We start from the raw sequence: 26,858 nt of genomic DNA, 5'->3' as shown, positions 1-26,858 counted from the left end.
AGTTTTGTAAATATTTATCTTAGTTGGTTTTGTGATTTTTTTGTTGATTACAAAACATCCTTCAATGATAAAACCCTATCTAATCACTAATTATGAACAACTAATTTATAAGTTGGTTTATTTTCTCTTGATAACAATCACAAAGAGCTTAATGAATTGTAAAAAAGATAATGTCAAAACATGTGAAATAAATATAACAGGTCAATTGAAAACTCTCCGGCCTGACACATAGATGGCGCTACTATAATTAAATCCATATGTTTTTCAGTTAGCCCTAACTCTCAAAAGATGCGTGTATGAATTTGACAGCTGTCGGATCATTACTTTGTGAATTATAGCATTTTGAGTGAAGCAACTTTTGTTATTATGAAAAAAAATGGACAAAAAGGAATTTCGCGTGTTGATAAAATATTGCTTTATGAATTTTTCGTCGAAGGAAGAGGTGATCGCCGAAACTGAGGCCTATTTTGAACCAAAGGAGAAATCGTACTACAAAAATGGTAGGTTATTTGGATAATATCAATAATGTTCCATGGTGGTTTGAATATAGTATTTGTTAGGTTTGAACCTTAAAGACATCGAGAGTAGAAAGTCGTTATCAAAAAAAAATTATTTACCAATATGATAATTTTTTAGCAATAATCACAACACAAAACAATTTCGATGTATGTACTGCATTTTCCTGTTTTAGACATTAAAAAAGCAAAATTAAACGAAAATGATCTTCTGAAACCTCTCGTTCCCTGGACTGTTATCTTTCAAAAACGCCATAGAGTGACTTCATTGAATAAGAATTACTAAATAGCTTCTATCGAAAAAAAAACGACATTATTTTCGTCAGCCTTCTATTTCTACGAGAATAACTATATACCACAGATTTAAAATTAAGCATGATGCTTATTCTGTACAAAATTCGAAAAAAGAAAAATTAAACAAAATATACTGATGTAAAATCGTTAATATTTCAAGGTCTTACGATATAACGTTCTACATCAGGCAATTTTAATATGATTTATTGGTGACGTAGAATTCAATCTCGTACTATAGATTAAGGTTTATAACCACGATATTAGAAAGAATTTACTTCATACTGCAAAACCGATAAAACTACCAATATTTTATCAAAAACCTTAAATTCTCCTTTAAATATTACTAAGATACGAATAACATTTTTGGTAGCATAAACTGCGCTATGCATAAGGCTCTTTGAGTTGACAAACCAGATTAGATAAGAATTCTTTTGCGAAACCTTGTCTTCCCTAAAGTGTACATTATCAAAACGTAAATATTTGGTTATCTTAAAGAATTCTTAACTGTTCAACCGATCTAAATCAGATACTGGTTAAAGTATCACGTACGAATTTATATTTGTGACGGTGGCTTCATTCTGATGTTTAAGTGCATTTAAACTGCATATTAATAGTGATGCGTTGCGCCTTGTAAGTTTAGAATGCAAATTGTCCTAAACATACAATGGCTCATCGAAATAAACCTTCGAAATTTGCCTAGGACAAGAATATTAACAGCGTAGCTTGGCCATTCAGTCTTATTTAGAGAGGAAGATCTTCCATACCTTCCTCCCCACAGGAAGATGTTTCCTAATGGCAAATACTCATCTCATATCATTAACCGGCTCTGACTGAGTCTCCAATCAGTTACTTCGATTAGGAACGAGATCTTACCAATAAAATGCGTTAGAAATGTATTGGAACTAATAAAAAGCAGAAAATCATGTTGCAAGGTGTTAAAGATTTGTATAAGATATATTAGAAAAGAATGAATATTAACTGTCTTGCACATATGAGAAAAGTATAAGGAAGAATGTAATCATTGCAAATATAATTTTAGTAACAAAAGAAACCAAGGAGAAATACAATGAAATTACAAAATTACTTAACAATAAAACAAGAACTAAAGGTAAAAACTCTAATGAAAATAAAACGCATTACTTGGATATATAATTGTTAATTAGGTAGACTAGGCTTACAACTACATAAAAAAGGAGTCTAGAACTCGATCGATGGAAAAGAGTTCAATGTAAATATAATAAAATAACTATTGTAGTTTAATTCGTTCGATAATATATACATTAGATGTGCTATAACGTTAAAATAAATTATATTCTATAACGTTATTACTTATTCAGTATTTTATTTACATTAAAATATGTTGAATATAAGAGAAATAAACCAAAACTTAAATTTGATGCCACAACATTGCGACGTTGTGACATCATACATTTTGATGACATTTATTGGGAAAGGGCTACATTTCAGGTGCTTCTTGTAATTTTAAATTTAGGACATTATTTTACACATAAAGTTTATATAAGTATAATAATAGTGCTAAAAAAAATAATACATATTCCTTTAACATCAAAGGAAAGTAAACAATACGAAATTTCCTTTATTCCGCGTTTTTTTTTTAAGATTTCACAACCATTTTGACAGGTTCTTTATACATTACCAGGTGTGTCGGTAATTCATTTACTGTTTTCGCTAAAAAAAAACTTTATTTACAATGGACAGTTAAAATTTACTTATTCACAGATTAGCCTTTTGATTGTTTAAATTTTGTCCATTTCTCATGTCAATTTATGGATGTCACTTCATACATATGATGTACCATAATGTTAAAATAAATGATAGTTTATAAAATTACTAGCGACCCGCCCCGGCTTCGCACGGGTGCAATGCTGATACTAAATTAAATACACTACAGAAAAAATATGAACGTTGTATATAAAAACATAGCGGCCCGCTCCGACTTTGCACGGGCATAAAATATATATGCCTATGTCACTCAATGAAAACATGATTAAAATCGATCCAGTATTTTTGGTTCATTCATTACTGCCCTTGGCCTGCACGCATTAAATTTGGAGTAAAACAATTCCTCTTCCCCTATACTTACTATGAAGATTTCCTGCTATCTTTGGAATATCTAAATTCATACAATTTTTATTACATTACACATTTTTAAACGCAAATTTTAAATTTGTAATATCTCCGAAAATATTTGTTTAATTTACATGCTGTAAGGAACCATATTGATCTATATTAATTACCCTGCACACTGTATTTAAGGTACCCAATTCGATAAGGATTAATGCCGTATTGCTTAAAATAGCTTCGTAAGTAAGCCATTTTCTCACGTAAAAAGTAAACAATAAAAATGGTTAATGTGGGTTATCCCTAAAAGATAAACATATACCATCGCGGACTTTTTTGTAGACCTTTTTATGGTGTACAATACTGTAGTACATTAATTTGATCTAACTCGTAGGGTTAGGCAGCGTTTTTGCTAATTGCTAAATAAGCCTAAAAAAATAGGTTAATTTACGACATCACGTTAGAAACCTCTAAAATTAGCAATGTTGCCTTAGTATATTATGCATGTATTATACATATAAACCTTCCTCTGGAATCACTCTATCTATTGAAAAAAACCGCATCACAATCCGTTGCGTAGTTTTAAAGATTTAAGCGCACAGAGGGATATAGGGACAGAAAAGGCGACTTTGTTTTATACTATGTAGTGATTTTTACTTATCAGTATTTTATATTATTTGCTTTAGTATTGTAATTTTAAGTATAGTATCTCATACTTAATACCACAAAATATATACGTTAAACAATGCTAAATATTCAGTGGATATCAAAGAAAAGTAACCGAAACCAAATATCCTTTATACCACGTATTTTTTTCTAAAGATTTCATAACCATTTGGACACGTTCTTTACCCGACAACAAACGCAGTCATTTCGGACGGCTGACGATTCGCCTGCCTCGCTCTGATCGTAACAAAAATATTGTTGTTAAATGAGAGCCAAGACAAAAACATCTTTTGGCGACCTTTCGAGGAAAAACTCTTGTCTAAAATTGAACGTCGTAGGCGTGAAAGAATTTCGGTCTGCGTGTGTTGCTCGATGGTGGAAGCGGCAGCAGGACCGAAGCCCAAATGAGTTATGCAATTAACTATGTTGGCTTTGGTTCAGGCCGCTATTATTATGCGCGATCTACGTTTTTTATTTTAAACAGTATTTTATTGAAATAATCTCTCCCGTTTGGAGTTTCTGAAGAACTTGCTTAAAATCCTGCGTTGCCAATCGCAATTTTGAGTGCCACATCACTGAAAATCTCGACTACCAGAAAAACACGTGTACTAATTCGTCCCAGTTGTCCTAACAAATTTCAATACCCATAAATATACAATGTTATGACTTGTTTCATGTGTTGAATTACTTGTAATTCATAAAATAACATTTGGAACGCTGGTTCAATAGAAAAAATATTACCAACGAGGGTTTATCTGGGCAGGACCTACAGTTTAACGTGGACCCTGAACCACAGCTCTCGGCATTAGCCTACCGACTGGCGAGTGACCAACTTAAAAATCATCCCAGAAGACATCCGGTCTTACCCAACCTGGTTACTGGCGTGACTGGGACCATTTCTCTTGTCGGATTTTGCACTCTTGCCTAGGACAATCACAAATATTAAACAATCGCAAACATAAATTTACTATCATTCCCCAGCATGATTCGAACCCGCGACTATTACAACAGTAGGAGGGCCGTCATGTCGCCTTTATCACTGCGCCAACCAAGCCGGCTTTATTAATAATTTAATGCATGATCTAACAATATACTAAAAGATATTTAGGATTTCTTACTTAATATACAGGGTATTCGGGTAATAAAATGTTTTGTTACATGTTGAATTACTTGTAATTCATAAAATAATATTTGGAACGCTGGTTCAATAGAATTAATAAATATATAACTTATTTACCTTTATCCCATGTATCCAGCTCAAAGGACCGAGTTGAATTACTCCGTATAATTCATAAAATAGACACTGGTTTAATAGGGTTAATTAATAATCCTGAAGGTATGAAACAGTTCTTCGGGTGTCCGCTATTATACTTGGAATAAAAATAAGTATATCTTACCCACGTATATTATAATTATTCCTACGGTTTCTTCTCTGTTCCAAATAAGCTGGAGGTCAGAGAGCGGCAATAAAATGTGATCAAACACTGACCGACAATCTACCAGAGCGACCCAAAATTCCGTCATAAAACTATAGAAATGCAAATATTATGAAAACAGTATTTTGGGAAATACATATTAGAATTTTATAAACATAATAAACAATTTTACTAATGTACCTCTCTGACATCCTGAACAACATATATTATTTTACTCTATTGATATTTACCTCAAATTTATGCAAAATACGTTGCGCCAAAATGTATTAGTGAACTGAAAAAGTTCATTGGCATTTGAATTTAGTTTTCCTGTTTCAACATGTGGAACGTGGTTTTAATATTTTGTTCAAGATGCAGAATTGCAGTAGTTATTCGATGAAGACCCAACACGAACTCAAAAACACTTGGCAGAAAAAAGGAGTTTGATCAAGAAGCAGTTTATGAATGATGAGAGAGATCCAACAGATGTGAAGATGCGTGCCATATGAATTGAATGCTACAAACTTAATGAACTCAAAAAAATATCATTCACCAAGGCATATTTACATGGATCTCAAAAATAATAAGCTTAACGCTTAAACTGATAATTTTATCGTTTGTTCTAACTATACTGATATTACAAAGTAATTATTTCGAAAATACAACAATAATGTTATCCAAAATTGTTAAAAATTTGATTGAAAACTTACGAGATCTTGTGATGACATTCTGTATAAAGCACTATTGTAAATAATTACAATTATTTACATTATTATTAATTACAACAATCTTCTCATAAATAAATAATTAAGACCTTGTTTAAAAAAGAAGAAGAAATGAAAAGGAAAATGGAGATGTAGATAAGGTACTTGGTAGGTACTAAAAAACCTGTTGCTTCTTTTATCCATCAGTCTCTAACTTACTATCATTCACGCTGTTCTTTGAATCACAATATGTCCTTAGCGTCCTTCGGATGGAATCCAACGTGAGAACATCAAGTATGGGACATCATCATGCTCTAGCTAAACAGGTTGTCTTCAGCCAGCCTCTTATACAAAAGCAGCTTTAAAAAGCATGTCTCATCATCACCATTAGAAAACAGAAATGCGACCTTCAATGACAATGGACAATGAACTCTTCCAGATTTCTTTTCGGTCACTGTCTGTTCTCCCCCTATTACCTAATAGACATAAATGGCTCATCAAATTGCGAGTTCTGTCCCCATATACGATCTCATAATTGAGTGTCCTTGCTTAATTTGAATCAAATCTAACTACAGCTTGATAGACTACAGAAAAAACTCTGACAGACTTCTGGGTGTCCTCGGGGAAATCAATTATATCCATAAAATGTAATCAAATTAGATATTATTTGGATCTACTGAGTACCAATTTTGACTTAGTGTGGATAGCTGTATCGGGCCTTATATACCACCCCTTATGAAAAAAAGTCACCGTTAAAGGGACAACGAAATTATGTGCAAATATTTTATAGTTATAGGTGATGTTTTAGTTTCACTTATTTAAACATGTTTCTATTTTTTCATAATTTAATTGACATTATCTAACTTATTATCAATTTAATATGTCCATTCTGTTGTTAACTTTAATCTATATTATCTAAATGTATTACAATAATGTACTTAATAATAAAAAATAGTAAATAAAATATTTAAAAATAATATAAAAACTAGAAATTCCTGAAGTATATCACCAACAAACATCAACATTCACGAAAAGGAGCACCTTCATTATCGATATATTCAAAAGGCGTGTCTAAGATTTGACATGATGCCAGGAAAATGCCTCGCGAGTCGATACGAATCTAAAAAACACCCAGTAACGCGGGGATCCTAGTTTACACGGTTATTCTCGATACGAAAACGTCAAACTCACTCACAAGCGATAAATATCAGCTGGCACCGCTGATAAGACAAAAATTGTCAGCTTTCCTGTTAATGCAGGCTAGGGAAATCGTGACATTAAATCATTAAACTATGGCATTTCCCTAATTCCCGTTATCTTTTCGCACATTGCATATTATACGCCGCTTTGTTGATATAAAGATATAAAATATCCGCAACTGAATCTTCAGATAAATTCGGACATGTGGCAACGTCGCCGTTCGATGTCGAGAGTTATTTAGAATGTTATTATTATTATTATTATTATTATTATTATCGAGTTTCCGATATTAACGAGAATAACGACACAAGAACAATGCTGGACGAATGTTTACGTAAAAGGACGTCGATGACACACGGCTCGAGGAACCCAGTTCGTTACCTAACACGTTAAACTCAAGATGGTGCCTTGCTATCGGCGAAGTGTTTATCGACGAACGCTCGTTTGCCTTTAATCGAGGCGACATGACAATTTTCGCGTAAAAATGTGACAGACAACTCACCATTCGATCCATTCGGCGACGGGGGCTCGAACATAACACACCTGTAAGAAGCAGACGTTCGCAGATTGAGTTCGTTCGAAGATGTTCACACACAAAAAAAGATGACGAAGAAAAAGTATTTATCTTATCTTATCTCTCGAAACCAAACTCGGTCGCCGATGCGAGGAAGCGTATCCTCTTCTTGTAAACCAATAAATCGTCGAATGTTGAAATTCTCGACGGAGGATGCCATATTTTTTTCTCCCGTTTCGATAAACTCGGCCACGCACGACCAACAAGAAGAGATGTCCGGAGAGGAGACGTGGTGCCGTGTTGTTGTTCTTTCGCCGACGTGCATGCTCTTGGTGACATGACGAAATAGTAAATAAAAATCGTTAAATATTTGTACGGCTTGCAAAACGTTGAGACAAATCAAACAGGCCGAAGAATAAACTCGAAGAATTTTAAATAGTTCAACAAATCACGATATTGCTTAATACTACAGGGGCACAGTGTGACGTGGTATGGGATATAAGGACAAAAAATTCGATGTAGAAAGAAAAGCACCAATTTTAATTCCGAAAACAGATTTTAATAATTTTTTTTATAATTTAAAATCTCCTTTTTACCAACGAGGGTTTATTAATGAGGACTAGACCGACAGTTTAACGTGGGCTCCGAACCACGGTCCTCAGCATTAAGACTACCGATTAGCGAGTGACCAACTTTAGAAATCATCCCAGAAGGCATCCGGTCTTACCCAGCCTGGCTACTGGCGTGACTGGTATCATTTTCCTTGTCGGATTTTGCACTCTTGCCTAGGACAATCACAAACATAAATTTACGACCATGCCCCAGCAGTATTCGAACCCGCGACTATCGCAACAGTAGTCCGTCCTGTCGCCTTTACCACTGCGCCAACCAAGCCGGCTTTTTTACTTAATATACAGGGTGTCTGGGTAATAATATGAAGCGGCTATATCTCAAAGGGTATATTAGTTCTGAATAAATCGGCCAAAAGAAAGCCCTGAAGATTATTTGCAGTATGTCGAATATTAAGAAGTTCAAAAATATCTGTATTTACAAAGGGTTTGCAAGGAAAAAAATGCATATATTTCCAATTACAAGTTTAAAAAATGTTTTAAATGTTTAATAAGTAACATTTAAAATAGCAAAACCTCACAAAGCAAAACCGATTAAGAAAGCATTGAAAATACTTGAATGGGATATATTATCGTACCCGTCATATTCTCCAGACCTTGCCACGTCTGACTATCAACTTTTCTCGTCAATGGGACACACTTGCAGAGCAGCACTTCGCCAATTTCGATAGAGTTAGAAAATGGGTCGATGAAAATGGATGGATGATTTTGCTCAAAGGACAAACAGTTTTTTTGGAATGGCATCCATAAATTGCCTGAAAGTTGTATAGAACCAAATGATCAATACTTTGAATAAATACGTTTTTCCATTTTTTTGAAAATTATGTCTTTTTTTCTCGAAAACCCGGTAATTACTTTCCGGTACGTCTGGTAAATGTAATATCAGTCACTAATATCTCTAGCGCGTTGAAATCACGTTTACTAAATACATAAGAACTGAAAAAAAAGACTGAAAATAATAAATACGTGAAGAAGTTGGTTCGTTTACCAATAGAAGACCAGTTACACAGAGAGAAATTTTTTTCACTCCTCTCAATGTCAATATCAAAGACCTCCTGCTTCAACAACAAGAAAGAATTATTACCCGTGATAAAAATGGATCTATTACAACAAGTTTAAACAGAGAAAAGCATGGATTAAGCCGAGTACATCAACAATATCAACTGATATTGAACTGCAAATCCAATTTGTGTACTTAGTGACAGCAGAAAGTTCTATTGTGTTGACTATGATCTCCCAAAAACTGACAAAAAATATTTTGAAGTACCGGAATGGAGAGCGTTAAGAATAAGTTATAATAATAAGAATGTATCCCTTAGTCGAAAGATATGAAAAGCGACGGACAACATATATTTAAGTATAAATAAACTACAAGTAGTAGTCAGCAAGATGTATTAACGGACCAGAGACTGAAAAAATATATCTTGATAGCTCGAAATCTGTCCATGACAGATACCTAATTATATTACTTGAGAGAAGATCATTTCGTCAAGCAGAATCAGCGAAATACCTCGGCATCCATCTTGATGGTAGATAAAATTGGAAACATCATCCTAAAAAAATCTAAGACGGTTAGTTGACGGGAGATCAAAGAGATTGATTTATTGGTTATTAATAAAACCTATTTGGACATGGAAGACATTTTGGGGTACAAATTTTGAGTTACACTTAAACATGAAACCAACTAATAATCCAACAATATCAAAACAAAGTTATTCGATTAGTTAACAATGCTTATTATTACATAACAAACGAATCTACAAAGTTATCGATAATTTCACGGCTAAACAGCGCATAGAAAAATCAGAAAATAAAACTAAAGAACACGAATTTGAATGAAGATGAACCTACAATAAATAAAGATATGCTCAATTTCATATTAAATAATTAATCAGCGACAAATGACAAAGAAATGTGCACTATACGTGATTTAGTTAGGAAAGATTTTTTATACCCTGAAAAACTCTTTTATTGTGAAAAATTATGCATTATTTATTAAAATATTGGCCATCGAAAACAAACAAAAAATTTAGGAAAACTTTTGTACGAAAGAAAACAGATATCGGTTCTGGCAAAGTTTGTTCTAGTTTATTTAAACACAACGATAATTGCAAGAAAGTAAAACAGGGAAAACTGTCGTTGCCCCAGTTTGGCTTCTGTTAAAGAAGCTCTATAGAAGATGTTCCATATTTCGCTAAACCGTACAAGTTTGTTTCATAGGCGTAATTGAATGTCAAACATAATTACAATAACATTTTATGTTACTTAGGACTCGAAATGTATTTATTACCAACTTTATAATAATTTCGCTCTTGAATTGATGTAATAAAAATCATAAGTTCATTATTTCAAACCCTTATTAATAAATAATTTTTTATATATATTTTGTAATAACACTTGTTAAAGCTAATAGTGATATAGGTTGAGATATGGTGCCCAAAAATGAATTAATGTATAATGAGTGAGCTAAAATGTGATAAATCAATTTTTGGTAACCGTTTGTTTGTTTGTTTTTTGTTTTGTCTTCAAAGGGCCAAAAGAAAAGGAAAACGGTTACCAGAGAAACGATTGGCGATGAACATCGTGAACTCAACTAACTCACCTAATTTATTACTTTACCACAACATATTGATGCAGCATTGACTAACTAATTTACTATTCGAAATGCTAAAGAAAGAAAGTTACCAGAGATGAAAAAACGTAAAAAATTATGTCAAATTTTTGGAATGAATTTAATTTCAGCCATTTTTTTGTAACCTGGACCAAAATAATTTGAAATAAAATAATTTCTCAAGTTATATTTCGCAATATCGTAACTTGAAGTAATAAGTTGAATCGGCCAAGCTGCAGACTGACAAATAATTAAGATTAAGACAATTAGTGCACAATTGAGGAACAAATCCAGAAGCGCAGAATTTCTCACAGGCTTCTGTGTTCAGGGAGGAACACGCAACCAACGTCTCCAAAAGACATCAATCAAGATCATGAAGAGAATTTTGAAAAATATGACACTAAAATTGTGTCCGATGCGAGAACTGAAGAATATTCGGAGTCCTGTGGCGGCAATATCAATGTATTAATGATGAAATGAGTATTTCCAGTTATTATAAACAGTAAAAACTAAAGATATCGGATATAGAAACATTGTAAATAAAAGTATAATTTATTCAAATATATATATGACAATCAATAGCTAAATAATTCAAAGATATGTAACCGCAATAAATAAAGAAATAATAAAAATAGACAAAATACAAAAGCACCTGTGACTTGGTAACAGTTCAACAAGTGAGTAATGACAACTGAATATTGTAATGGTATCATTGTGAATAAAATATTTTAGATAATGATTTTCTGTTGTAATACACAGAAAGATGCGAAAATCGTAGAAAATTATGGAAAATACTGGGATTGGATTAAAGTTATACCATTTTTTGAAACTAGACCAAAATATATACTAATAAAAATAAATCGCCGAATTGTATGTACGAACATAACTTACTGTGTTAGTGACTGTATAAAATTTGTACAAAAAAAGCTAAAATAAAGGAAAAAGTTATATTTAAATCTCGTAAACTAAGATTGAAAAAGAGAGTGACCCAGAAGACTGGCTTCAAACATTCTGAACAATATTTACGTACAGACAATGTACATAAGCCCCAATGTCAATGAAGTCAAGTAAATAAAGAAGAAGAATAAAAATTCATAGGAGAACCTATTATATTAAAGCATGTTTAAACAGATAGTTTGTGAAATATTTGATGAACTATATTAGTTGCACATACTTATAATATTGTAAGGCTATTATTAAAATAAACTTCAAAATACAATTTACGCATTTTATTTACTCAAATGTTAAAATATAACTTGATACCATACTGAAAATATCTTTTCGTTCTCAGAGCTGTTAAAGGTTTAAGAAAATCAAACATTTATCATTACATGGTTATAATTTAAACCTTTTTTTATGCCGTAATTACTATTAAATATATAAAATGAACATTTTGGTAGCCCTGTCAGATAGATTTGCATCTGTATTTTAAAATTATCGTCATAATATTTTTCAGTAGGATTGCCAGCGACACAATTTTAGTAGTAGGGCACATGATTTGAATAATACCATTCTTAGAGTTCCCAAGTGACGATTTTGCTATTCTTGTTGAGGGTTGCTATTGTAGTTCACGGTATTTTTACTTGATGTTCTTCAATACTAGTAAATTTTATGGTTAGGGTATCTGGAATACTCACTCTATCGTGTAAGAGTTATTTTTAAGATTTTTCTTACAGATTCAGTTACGGTCACAGAGTAAGGTCATTATCAGCAAATCACTTTTTTTTGTATCTTTTTTGTATATATGTTAGTATCACAAAAACTAATTTTTTAACTGTGAAATATAGGATAAGAGGCCAAAAAAAATCGAAACGCGGTAAAAATTTTAAATTTTTGAATGCGGATATGATGGTTAGGAAACGGCAACTGACGTCAATGTTTTGTAGCGTTTCTGATTGGTCTTTGACTTAAAAAAATTGGCAAATTTTGAACTTGTGTTTTTACTTCTGGTAAAATATTAGTCACAATCTTTTAATATTCATATTGTTATTACGAATAATTATTTTTGTGATTACTTATTACAGTTATCTAGTCTATCTCTGAAGTTATGGACGACGTCCATTGGTGAGCACCAAGTACAGACGTTGAGCTTGATTATGCTAAATAAGACCCTGATATATGTAAAACTATTCAGAAACGGTACGTTAGATAATGGAAGTTAACATATATAAGTACCCAGTCGTACAACTAGGTTAGGAATTATACTAGCTTAAAATAATTCAGAAGACATCTTTTAAATATGTGATTTTATCGTATTTTTACATATGTAACAACGCGTGTGATTCCCTGCTGATGCTCTTGCGGTCGATTGCGGACTACAGTGACAAAGAGAATACAAGATAAGTATGTTTCATTTATTATTTCATTCTAATTTGTACTGATATTATCTTTTGCGTGATAACGACAGATAAAACAAAATTTATTGAGTCGAAAATAACGAGTTAATAGTATCAACTAAGATATAACACATGGACTGAAAAGTTCCGTGCGTGACAAATAAAATACGTATTTTGGTTCAAAATTGGCTTTACTCATCAACCTAATCTCCGTCAAGAGCCACACGATCATTGCAGCGCCGCTCTAACATTTCAAAACCATTGTTGTAGAATAATTTATCGTCTGCCCCAAAATTGACCTGTCACTAGTTGCTGTCCACTCAGATGACGATCAATTTGATTCCAGAGTGATGTGATCGATCCATGTTTAATCCTTTGTCATATATCGACGCAAAAATTCGTCATCAACACGTTCTGTTTTTGGTCAACAGTGAGCAAACGCGGCACTCACTTTGCACAAAGCTTTTTCATAGTCAAATGCTCATGCAATATAAAATCAACACGTTCTTTTGAAATCTTTACGATGTTAGCTAACGATTTTGGTGATTTTCTTTATGTTTTCTGGTGTTAGCACCTCATTTGGACGCACACTGCGTTCTGCATCATCGGTGTCTTTACGAACACGTTTGAAGTCAGCAAACCAACGTTTTATTGTTGCTTCTGATGGAGTCCTTATAACACTTTCAAAGTCATTGCTTCGCTTGAGCGATATTTTTCCCACCAAGAAACCGTGTAAAATTAAAACACGAAATTGTTTTCTTATCCAATGTTTTGAAAATAACAACAGTAGTGTCACTCTTAGCACAATAACTCACAAACTTTTGAGTAAAATATCATGAAATTTTAACAGCTTTCTTTTGAAGATTAATATTAACTGGAAAAGCGGGAATGTATAATAAAAATTATTACAAATAGTATTTTGTTTTAAATTGATGTGGCCAGCCACCACTCGTAAATGTGATCCGTTGTTTAAAAAACTATTTATAAAAGGAATTGTCCATTTTAGGGAATTTTTTGGCCTTTGCAACACACTATTGTGGCTGTACAATTAATTTTAGTGTAAGTCCTTCGATAATATAGCCATTAGATGTACTATAAATTTTTTGTTTTCATTATTTTATTCACATTATAATGTTGTTATATATCGAAGCCAAAATAAACTAAAAGTCAAAGTTGATGAGGTAATATTGTGATGTTTTGACGTCATACGTTTAGATGACGCGAGCTCCCTGCTATTTTGGATATATCTCACACTCATCCTGCCTGTATATTGATGCACGTACAACAGAAAAATGATAACAAATTAAGGTGGTACTGAGCATGTCTAACGTAAGATCTAATTAAAATTTAAAAAATCCATCTTAGGACCCCGATTTGTCATCGTTTAATCAAGATAAGTACTTTCCTATCATCCAGACACCGAACAATCAGTCCTCAAGACGATATTACCAAGTATCGGTGAGCAATAGTTACTCTGGCAGTGCTGCCACCTAGGTTAATACATCGGTAAATTGACGTTACACTTTTGAAAGCATGAAATCCAACTGCACTTATTTAATAATTAACGTTTCCTCGATTAGCGGGCGGGCAGCGTGTTCAGCGTATCGCACCGACACCCGAAGCCGCGTGTGTGTGGAGACGGCTTAACCGCTTACCTCTACGTAGCAGCCGGTGGAAAACGAGCACGGCGTCCCGGCAGGCAAGCAACAATATCTGGCTAGTGGCGTCGGAGGTCGGATGACGTGGTCGTCGCGCGCATCACTCTAGCACACCAAAAGCACAAGAAGAGGACATGCTACCCGTCGACCGGCCCAAGGAATACTGCCTGCAGACTGCAGAACGTGGGGCCTGGGCGGTCGGCGAGGTGCCGTGTGCCATCGGCGACCTCAACCGCGCCCTTCGGCTCTTCTCCTCCGGCCAGCAAGGGGATCGAAGGGAGACCAACAATCGATGGCTTCGAGGGTGATGGATTCCGTTGTTTCTTTTTCTCGTTCGCTTGTCGCGTGCCGGACGGAAACAGACCAAACGGGTCCTAATGAGCTTTTAACACAACACCCCGTCCGCAAATCACGTTAAAAGATCTGAGGTTTATTAAAAATTAAAATAAAATATCAACATTACCGGGAACAAAGAACAGAAAAGTTTATTGAACCACGTTTTCTTTTAATTATTACAAAAAGTGGTGGTTCCGTAGACATTCGCTTAGCTTCGGCAACTTCCGCCTCATTTGCCATTTTTGCCACGTTGCCATTTACAAACCATCGAAAGAAGAGCAAATATATATATATATATATATATATATATATATATATATATATATATATATATATATAAATTTATATAAAGAATAACTTAAATATTTTGTACCAATAAACTTATCAAAACTTAATTTTAATTTACAGGGATATTTTAGTTTCGCCATTATTAATTCCATATAATCCCATATAATTTACAAGAACTGGCAACGTGGCAAAATAAAATTTTAGTGTGCATGCCAGGGATCTACGGGTAATGGAAATCCAAGAAAATGTATTCTATATCTATATATTCTTCAAATATATATATATATATATATATATATATATATATATATATATATACAAACAAAAAATTAAAGTGAATGTTTTCGCTTTATAAGTTAATCCTATTAATTTAGGGCCAAAAGAAATGAACAGGAGGAAAAAAAACATTGTTAGTCTTTGTCTAGCCCTTATATCATACAATAGAACTTTTTGCCATTATTAATTATATATACTAACATTTACAATGTGACTGTCCTTTTAATACTATTCTAAATTATTGAAAGAACATCTACAAAGTTCAATCGTTTGGATTTAACAAGGGCTTTCATTTCCGCAACCGCAATCCGAGAAGTCTTGCCTCCTCCGATAAATCAAGATCTCGAATGAGGTTACTCGACTCCTATTGAGCCAATATCATAGTCATTTCTTCAAGCAGTTGATGGGAATTTGAAGAGTTGCTGAGTTCTTATTAGTTGACACTGTCTTCATTTTTACTTCACTTTTAGTCAAATTTGGTGTAGGATGTCTGAATGTGAAATAGATCGAAAAGCAGATGGAAGGTACAACACAGCAAATGCTATTGTTCTATGTTAGTCTTTATCTTTCAACCATTCTATTAACATAACTGAACATGAATTAGTACAAATACGTGGAGCTCATAACATACTAGTCCTCATAACATTCATACTAAAATAATGCCAGAAGGCAGTCTCCACAAAGGGCACCAAACTCCCTTTTATCACAACGTTTGTTCATCATAAAAGTAGAAAAAATTGTAACACATTTAATAGAGTCTGTATAAAAATTTACCTGCAGATGAAAATACAAAACATTGTTGAACATTTTTCACCTAAAAACACATAAAAAAACAAAAAACTTGGCAATATTCTTTCTCATTTATGATGATACATTACAGAACCAAAAAATTTATTTAAGTTTAAGTTGATTGAGATGTCTTGCATTTTCTATGATCAATTAATAAATATTCAGAGAAAATAATATGTTAACATTAAATTTATAGTGATTTTTATAACACCGAAGCTTATGATCCAAAGACTAACAGATGCAGTAAGCATTAGCTAGAAGAACCAATGTGAAATGAATATGACTTCTATGACTACTATTCTGTATTCAACGCTTTAGTCAAACGTACGTTTTTTATTATCAACATTTGCCTAATCGGCAGTCCTTAAATCTGACCATCATTTCTGGTGCATATATTTTCTTATTTAACATTAAATTTTAAAAAAAGCTTCATTGTTCATACATTAAAGTAAGTTTCCATTCATATTACTATTTGTAATTCTTATTATAAGTTATTAATTAATGATAAAATAAATGTTACAGCAATAATAATACATTTCATCTTATTTTAATATTTGGAATATTTGAGCAAGTAACTAATGGGAAACTCTTAGAGTAGTTTTATTTAATGTTTTAATTAAAAAAAAATGAACGGTGCATTAAGACATGTTTAATTTCTTAATTACTATAAACATAATCGCACAACAGGTTTAGCTTGCTTCAGAACGCGAGCCCACATAAAACATATCGAACAAACAGTTTTGGTACGATATATTTTGGCATCAGTTAAAAGCAACGCAGATAACATTAAGCGTCCAACAAATTATCCGATAGAAAACGGCGCAGGACATTTTAAGATTATAAATACAAGCTTAAAAATCACCTTACAATTATTAATAAACTAATTTGGATACTTATTCATGCATTCACTTAGAAAACCAGTATTCACATGTTGAAATCGATGAACAATGGTCGTCATAAGCTTCACACAGCATTACACGACCTTCAGCCGCCCTTATCTTTAAATTGAAGTATTTACTCTGTACAAATTCAGACATTTTCAACTTCGACGAAAGGACACATACTGAAAAATGAAGCCTACCAGTGAAGCTTTAACATGAAATTGGTTACAAATGTACCCGATACGATTTAATACACAGTAACTCCACCTGTCGTAAATCCTTTAAAATTAATTTATAGACCCAATATATTGTTACCAACAGTTACTGGTTACGAATCTATTGATTTCCTGAAAGTTAGAATTCAAAGGTCCCTTAAGACAGTCTTAATATTTTATTCTGCAATATTTCTAGGATATTTATATCACTTATTACTTATTATTAATTTTCAACTATAATATGTGCACTGATAATATTAAACAGCAATTATGAACATCTGTTTCATTCGACTGTGTGTTACAAATTCCTGTAAAAAAGCAGGCAAAACGACGACCTTTACCGGCCTCCTTCAGGATGCCGTTGTGTTTTCCATCACGATAATACGCCCGTGGTTTTTGGTAAAGAGTTTAATCGTTGTAAATGCGAGCGGTTACTTTATATCGTCGAGGTCTCGTCAAGATAATGTGACCCAACCAGTTAAAATAAGAAGACATTAAAATAGAGTTAGTTAATTTGATGTGTGCTAGTTTTTATTCGTCTAATGAACGTCTTAGTGCTTTTAATTCTGGTCTGTATTAGTTGAAAAGCAGCGTCTCCTTTTATTAAAACAAATCTACTACACAGATCTGCAGAAAATATCTGCAAAAAGAGATTTGTGGCGTAAATTACAAATTTTTTAGTGTGTTGAATCCCACAAATGGCCTTCTTTTTGTCATAGGAAAGTACTGGATGTGGATCTAAATCACAAAAAGCTACTATCATTCTTTTAATTGTATTGTCCAGGTAATAACTTCTACAATTCATTTTACTTATTTTTTTCACAAAGTTCAATAAGAACCTGAAGGTACTAATGTCAATAACCTCTATAGTACACAATCTCGAAAATAATGAAAAATAATCGTTAGTGATTGGAATTATGTAAAATGTCCTTATCACCATATATCTTTGGCATTCATTTTATATAAAATTCGCCATTCGGTCTTTTGGTCTATTCTAACTAATTCTAACTGATATTAACTATTTCTTTCAATACTGTCATTCGTTTCGAAGGTGGAAGAGAGACCGAATTTCGCTTCTTGGCTACCTCAAAACTACTTAAACTACTCAAAAATATGTCAAATGTAAAGTAGTGTATTAGAAAGAGAAGGACTTACAACAAAAAAACTGTGGTTGTTAGCGTTTGGTGTATCTGCAGCAGCACTTATTATACTTATTCTGTAACGTCGTCAGTTTGTACAGGTATTTCACGCGTAGCACTAACGTTGCAACATCATCATCATCATCATCAATCCATAGCAAAGGCTCAGGGAATGTGTCTACTTCTCAACCAATACGTTGCTATTGGTGACACAGGACTTTTATTCTTTTATTGCATATTCTTCATAAAATCTCGCGACACAAACAGAATTAGCAACATAAGCGTCCTCTATTCCACACATACCATCTTAGAGAAGTAGAAGCTTAGCTTGGCTGAATCGGCTTATTAGTTAGCAATAGGTGTCACTCATATTGCATTCCCATACAACTAATGGAACCATCGTAAGATACCAATAGACGTTTAATAACATATCGATGCCAAAACTCGGGTTTATTACGCTTGATCATCTTCAAACACTGCTCCAAATCATCAACTCGTCGTTGCTTTTGGTCAAAAGTGAGCTCGCGTGGCACCCACTTTGCACAGAGCTTTCTCATACCCAAATATTCGTGAATGATATGATGTACATGTTCAGCTGATATCTTTAGAGTGTCTTCTATTTCATTCAATTTCAATTTACGGTCATCATTTTTGGATTTTTGAAATGTTTTCGTCGGGACCTCTTTTGGGCGTCCATTGCGTTCACCGTCTTCGGTGCTCATTTCACCACGTCTAAACTTAGTATACCAATCCTTGACGGTTGATTTTCATGGGACATTGTCCGGAAACTCGGCATCAAGAAAGATTTTGCTTCAACTGTATTTTTCCCCTTCAAAAAGCAATATTTTATCAACACGCGAAATTCCTTTTTATCACTTTTTTTCACAATAACAAAAGTTGCTTCACTCAAAATGCTTTAATTCACAGAGTAATAATCCGACAGCTGTCAAATTTATACACGCATCTTTTGAGGGTTAACTAAAACAATGTCAGGTCGGGGACTTTTCAATAGATTACGGCAAAAAATATCTTTAAGAAAATAACGGAAGCAACATTATACAAATATAAGGAATTCCAGAAGAGCATGCATGCTAAATCGAAACCCTTATAAATAAAATACGGATAAAAATACCACCAAAACTGGTCAAAAGCAAACCATCATCAGTCATCATCGCGAAGCAAAAAAAAACATACGATAACAAAAAAGAAACGAAAGCTTCCCATTCCTCATTCACAAAAATCGGATCCGGATCGGGCCTTTTTAATCTCGGGGAAACTCGGTAGGTTCTTGGAACGTCAAAGCACGGGACGCCTTCTTGGGTAATCGATGTCCTCGAGCTTGAATTTTGCGCTCCTATTTATGATTCCTTTACATGCATGAATAATCCACGAAATGGCAAAGGTGAATGGCGCCTTAAATGCTTCGGATTTGTTTAAAATATATATTTTTAAAAAATGTGTATTATGTACATATATAGTTCGGATCAAGGTTTTGCGTTTATCAGATATATTACAAGCAAATATATGTTGTGCGGTCCGTATACTGCAATAGTATTAGTAATTGTTATATATCAGCATTCATAATTCAGAAAAACAGAGAGAAATTGGTATGCTATGAATATTCTGTGAATTTACAGAAATATACTAATTGAAGGAGAAAATATAAAAAATTAATATATTTTCAAAATGATATAAAGTCGTTGACATTTAACATTTTCAATGTAATAGAAGTCTAGATAAATTACTAAAAGCTTGAAAAGATCTATAGTTCCAAGATTGAAAATGCTATATTTGTGATTGTTTAAAATTTGTGATTGTTCTAGGCAAGAGTGTAAAATACGACAAGGAAAATGATCCCAGTCACGCCAGTAACCAGGCTGGGTAAGACCGGATGTCTTCTGGGATGATTTCTAAAGCTGATCACTCGCCGGTCGGTAGGCTTTATTTAGCTATTACAACGATTATTAGGTACATCTATTATTTTAAAATATTTTTGTGTTAAAAATCTATTTGTTAGATCAGCCTTTAGATCAATCATCTGATAATCGAAATATTATAATGTAAACACTTTAAACATCATCCCATAAAAATTGAACCAATACGCATAATAAAAACGAGATGTATGAAAGCCTTTGGTATGCACCAACATTACATTTTCCCATATAGACCGTGTAATAGATGGGTTAAATAGGTTTTTGATTATCTTTATTTAGCTATTACAACGATTATTAGGTACATCTATTATTTTAAAATATTTTTGTGTTAAAAATCTATTTGTTAGATCAGCCTTTAGATCAATCATCTGATAATCGAAATATTATAATATAGACACTTTAAACATCATCCCATAAACATTGAACCAATACGCATAATAAAAACGAGATGTATGAAAGCCTTTGGTATGCACCAACATTACATTTTCCCCTATAGACCGTGTAATAGATGGGTTAAATAGGTTTTTGATTATCTTTATTTAGCTATTACAACGATTATTAGGTACATCTATATAACACTGTTTTTCTTTAAATCGATTGTATTTATACATTATAAACAAAATTAAATCAATTAATATAACTTACGTATTTTAATAATAATATATGATAATTTATACCGACATTAAAAAAATATAATCGTATTTAAAAATGGCCTTGCCTCCAAGAAATTATGTTAATGGCGACACATTAAGAAACCGATAATTATCCATGCGAAGATGTATAAAAAAAAATTAAGCGACCAATTGCACGCCGCATATTCAGCGTAAAACGAGCGAATAAAAAAAATAATATAAAATACAAGTAATAATATGTGTTTTTTCTCTCGGTCTCGAAGAAAAAAATATGGAGAACTTTTGTACTTGCGAATTAAAAACACGTACTTGGTATATTCATTAGCGATAATTGACGCTTGAATAATTAATTGTGGATGCATCGTGCGATGTTAATTGATATTACTAATAATATTGTTGTAGATTTTGTCACTGTTAATTACTATTTGGTTCATTTAACTTATTGCAATATTATTAATAAAAAATACTAAACAAAGTAGTGATGGATGGATGTAAGTGGCTAAATTAATTTAATAAAAACCATGTTTGCTAGAAATTAGAACAACACTGATAGAACAAAAAGAACATAAAACGTGTCTAAAAATTAAAAGGCAATGATATTAAGAATAAGGAAATAAGTAAATATACAATAAGCATAAGCAAATAATTCTTAAGGCCTCTATAACATGTATATAATGTAAGTTAAATGAAATTAACAATTAAGCTATGTACATGACTTACACATATTACATATAGCAATTATTCCGTTATGTTATTCTTATAGTCCAGATCTAATACTTCATATTTAAACTTAATTAGCATTTGATGGATGTATGTCCTACTCGTGTACTTAGTCCCACCACTTTAGGGATGTTGGCAGCGAAGAAAAATATCGATATTTCAATAATTTTTAAAAAATGTTAATACAAAACCATGCAAATTTCTTGCTTGATGTCGCAAAGTTCGATATTCTAATTCGAAAACCCTAGGTTTTTAATATCGAAATTTTACTTTAGAACTATCAGTTCGAAACTCTCGTTCCCAACTATTCATACTTCAGACGAAAAATATTACTAATTTATCCCTACTCCACATGGTTTGAAAAAACGGCACAGTTTTCATATATAATAAAAAAAACCGATCATAGGGAGAAAACTTAATACCAACACACCAATTTGGGTTTATTAACAAGTATTCAATAATTGACCAGGTCCACAGAATAACAGAATTGAAAAATCCTACGAAAGTAAAAAAGTATGCTCAGCTATATTCTTAGATGTAGCACAAGTCTTCGATAAGGTTTGACATGAAGGCTTTGTTCATAAACCACAGAAAATGTTACCAAAACAACACACCGAACTATTAAAATCGTATATTACAACCAGAATGTTTAGAGTTAAACAAGAAGAAGTTTACTCCACAATAAAGAAGCTAAAGCAGGTGTACCACAAGGAAGTGTACTGAGGCCAATGCTTTATCTACTCTACTCTTGTGTTATACCACAAATGTAATATATTACGATGGCTACATTTGCTGATGATACTGCGATTATAGCTGTTGGAGACAATAGTGAAGAAGCCACACGGAAATTACAAGCAGATGATAATATGAATAACTGGACAATAAAAATTAACCAAACTAAATCTGTGCATGTGCAGTTCACCTACTATCAGACCATACAACCTCCAATAATATTAAATAATACTATAATTATATACAGCAACAACGCTAAATATCTCGGAATGAACACTGATGCAAAACTTCGCTGTCCAAATATAAACCAACAACAAAACAAAAATAACTTTCTATCTAAAATAAATCAATTATACATAATGCAGAATAAAAAAGGATATATCGTGTTTTATGTATCACTGGATTTTCTACCTATAGATTTTTCAAAGAGTTTTAAAGCATTTTACCCTACATAAACTATAATAATATTAAATAAACCTTCCAGTACAACGTTGTTTACAATCGGACAGTTGGGTCAAGTTGGATCGATAGTCCCTGAAGACTTAACGGTTTTTACACAAAAAGGCTTCACTAGTTAAATTATATATATATACAGTGACAGGGTAGTTATTCGTTCTACAATTATCATAGGCGTATCATTTATACAGATATAGGATTTTTTCTTTGTAAATTTAAGATTGCTTTATTAACAAAGTGTTAATTTTTGATGTTTTCAGTTGTTTTTTTTTTACTCTATACTCTTTAAAACTCTTTTCATATATCTTGAATTCTACTCATCGAAAACATGTGCTATCAAATAAAGAAAATTATAACAGAATGAGGTAGAATTGGTTATTTTTAAGGCTTTCTCAGAAGATTAATCATAATTAATCTACTCCCCACGACATTATATAGATGAACTGCCATCTTTGCTGACTATATAAAATACTACCAGTAGCAAACACTGCAGAGAGCTTAAACCGAAAACCCTCTACTGCTTATACAACTCTTGATAAAGTTGTCATCTGGATTAAAATATGGCGAATTAAATTAAATGAATTAACAGAACAGTTAAATTTCACAAATAAGAAACTGACGTGTCTTCATTAACGGAATGTAAATGACCTTGGCATGACCCTAAATGCTAAGCTTATATGAGAGGGGCATATAAAAAGGAAACGCGACAAACCCAACATCAATTCCAAGATTGCCTGGCTTCAGCCCTCTCAATTATCAATTTACAACAAGCTTATTTTATATAAACGAATCAAGACCATGTGAAGCTATAGGATTAAAATGTTCGGCGGCGCCAATGACCTTAATATCCAAGTAATGTAATATTTCCAAAATAGAGTGCTGAAGTGTATTGTGAATGTATCTTTGTCACTATTTTGTGGTCTCCATAGGAATCTAGAGATGAAGGCCACGGACAAAACAAATATTCCTAGACCACGTCAACAAGAAAGCGTACAGACATCTGCATGTGTATAATATCATTAGTTACCTCAAATATAAAAAAATATCTGCTGTATGAACTCTAAGGGATTCATTGCAAAATATCTTAGTTAGCATAGTTGTAACAGGTTAATTGAAAAGTGCCCGGCCTGACACATAGATGGCGCTAATAGAATTAAATTCATATGTTTTTTAGTTAGCCGTAACCCTCAAAAGATGCGCGTATAAATTTAACAGCTGTCGGATCATTTGTTTGTGAATTATAGCATTTTGAGTGAAGCAACTTCTGTTATCGTGAAAAAATGAATAAAAAGGAATTTTGCGTGTTGATAAAATATTGCTTTTTGAAGGGAAAAAATACAGTTGAAACAAAAACTTGTCTTGATGCCGAGTTTCCGGACACTGCCCCAGGAAAATCAACCATCAAGGATTAGTATACTAAGTTTAGACGTGGTGAAATGAGTACCGAAGACGGTGAACGCAGTGGACGCCAAAAAGAGGTTGTTACTGAAGAGAATATTAAAAAAATCCACAAAATGATTTTGAATAATCGTAAATTGAAATTGAATGAAATAGCAGACACTCTAAGGATATCAACTTAACGTGTAGAAAATATCATTCACGAATATTTGAGTATGAGAAAGCTCTGTCCAAAGCGGGTGCCGCGCGACTTTTGACCAAAAACAACGACGAGTTGATGATTCGGAGCAGTCTTTGAAGATGATCAAGCATAATAAACTCGAGTTTTTGCGTCGATATATGACAATGGATGAAACATGGTCATCAAGACAGTCATCCAAGTGGACTGCACACGATGAACCCGCTCCAAAGCGTTGGAAAATGCAACAGTCGGCTGGCAAGCTAATGGCGTCTGCATTTTGAGATGCGCATTGAATAATTTTCATTGACTACCTTGAAAAAGGAAACACAATCAACAGCCAATATTACATAGCGTTATTGGACCCTTTGAAGGACGAAATCGCCGAAAAACAGCCGTATTTGTAAGAAAGTGTTGCTTCATCAAGACAATGCACCGTGTCACAAGTCAGTGAAAACGATGGCAAAAATCCATGAATTGGGCCTCGAATTGCTTCCTCATCCACCATATTCTCCAGATCTGGCCCCCAGACAACTGTATTTTTCCGCTTCAAAAAGCAATATTTTATCAACACGCGAAATTCCTTTTTATTCACTTTTTTCTCAAACCATTGATCCGAACTATATATAATAAATTAAATTAAATTTCGAAAAATCCTCTTAAGAGGAATGTGCCCTATGAATTAAAGGGTTAAGCTTTAAAAATACGAAAAACAAAAAGTCGTTTTTTTCTTACTACTAGACTAGAACACCCCTTTAGTTGCACACCTAATATGATTAAAATAATTACGTTTTTTTGACAATAACAATCGGAAATGTTGCACTTTCAAACACTTTTTAAGAAAAAGGTTATTATATTCCATAATATAATGAAAAACTGAACAGTTTTCATGTAATATCTTCGAACAAGGACGGGCTTCCGCTGTGGTTAATAAAAAATTTATTCGCTCGGATCTATTTATAAAAAGAAATCGTTGGATGACTGGACGGCCGTCCTCCTTCTCGCCCCTATGTTCTTGCGGAGGGGTGGTGTGTGGTGGTGCGGCCTCGGTCTCGCAATCGATGGCCTCGGAGGGTCTCGTACCAGCTCCACTTCCTACAGATTCCCAGCAGACTGGTCCCCGGTTGGATCGATAGGCCGCGAAGACTAGTTCTGGCTCTTGTTCGTATCATCGCGTAAATGGACCGGCAAGGAGGGAAAGGCGGCCCAGCTGGACGTTGGGATTTTGTTTTTTATCGGTCGAGGCCTGCCCGATTATGATTTTCCGGAAGATTTGGTCGGCTTGATGCCCAGACGCCTCATCGTAGACTCATTTTATATAGTTTTGTTTTGGTCACAGTTAAATTACAATTTCCGTTTTTTTATGATCTACCCCAGAGACAGATAAAGTTCGAAAATATCTGTATATTTATCGGCTTGGCGAGATGTTTGCCTCCCTTCTTGAAAACAACCGGGGCACCTGGAGGCGTGAAATTTTGCACGCTCCAAGCTAATATGGAGAAAGAATCTATAGGCCTAATACTTTTGTGTAGTATGCTCTACAAATAAGTAATTTCGAATAAAACGAAATAGCCGTCAGATCGGTGACACAAAATATATGAAGAAATATTTTAGGCTCTATTTCATTTTTCAATTTTAACCAGTGTTGTTTAAGATTTAAGTTGTATTAGAGGGAGTTGCAAAATGTATTAAGATTTTTAAATTTTATTGGTAATGTTTCATAACCAAGCAGCAAGCAAATAGTGCAGATGATAAATACCTTAACTTGTGTATGAATGCTGTAAATAATATTAGCAATTATAAAATAGAAAGCAATAGATTAACGAAAGCCATAGAAGACAAATTAAAGATAAGCTATCTGCAATAGTGAACTACTATTTTATTACGATTTATATTGGAACAAATAAGTAAAGAACGATCTAATATTATTTAAAAATGTAGGTAAAAAAAATTATTGTTTTATCAAATAAGCCTGGTTTTTTATTTAATTTATTGTTTTTCAATATACAGTTTAGGTGAAAAAAAAAAACATGTAAAGATAAAAATTATATTAATGCATAAATGAAGTAAATGAAATTATGAATTCTTAACAGTAATTTAGTAAATATTTTAAACCCATATATAAAAATAAAAATGGTTTATTTAGTAAACTATACGATAATTTATTTTTTGAACCTTCTATCATTTATTTTAGTTATTTACTTCAGTTCGGAAGCCAATAACAGTTCATTTAATGATTATAAATACATTAATATAATTT

General features: G+C 32.9%; 1 protein-coding gene across 4 annotated transcripts in view; it reads right to left on the bottom strand.

Moving 5' to 3' along the window:
• The window catches only part of LOC143201994 (uncharacterized), a 195,764-nt gene that overhangs the window by 131,710 nt on the left and 37,196 nt on the right, over positions 1-26,858 (bottom strand). The window contains exon 1 of one of the 4 annotated variants that reach the window (XM_076413258.1): positions 14,622-14,738. The exons of 1 other annotated variant lie outside the window; for it this stretch is intronic. Coding sequence is in view for 2 of the 3 variants with exons in the window: in XM_076413259.1 (XP_076269374.1) it covers positions 7,379-7,412 (34 nt within the window). In the remaining variant the exon portion in view is untranslated. Of the gene's footprint in view, positions 1-7,378; positions 7,511-14,621; positions 14,739-26,858 lie in introns of those variants that run through there. 2 more of the 4 variants (XM_076413259.1, XM_076413253.1) reach the window with 2 other exon arrangements.

This window comes from Rhynchophorus ferrugineus, unplaced genomic scaffold, assembly GCF_030347505.1.
Source record: "Rhynchophorus ferrugineus isolate W39M unplaced genomic scaffold, kcgeb_rfMv2 rfM9, whole genome shotgun sequence".
NCBI lineage: Eukaryota > Metazoa > Arthropoda > Insecta > Coleoptera > Curculionidae > Rhynchophorus > Rhynchophorus ferrugineus.
The sequence above is the reverse complement of the archived record's forward strand: the minus strand, read 5'-3'. Positions and strand labels throughout refer to the sequence as shown.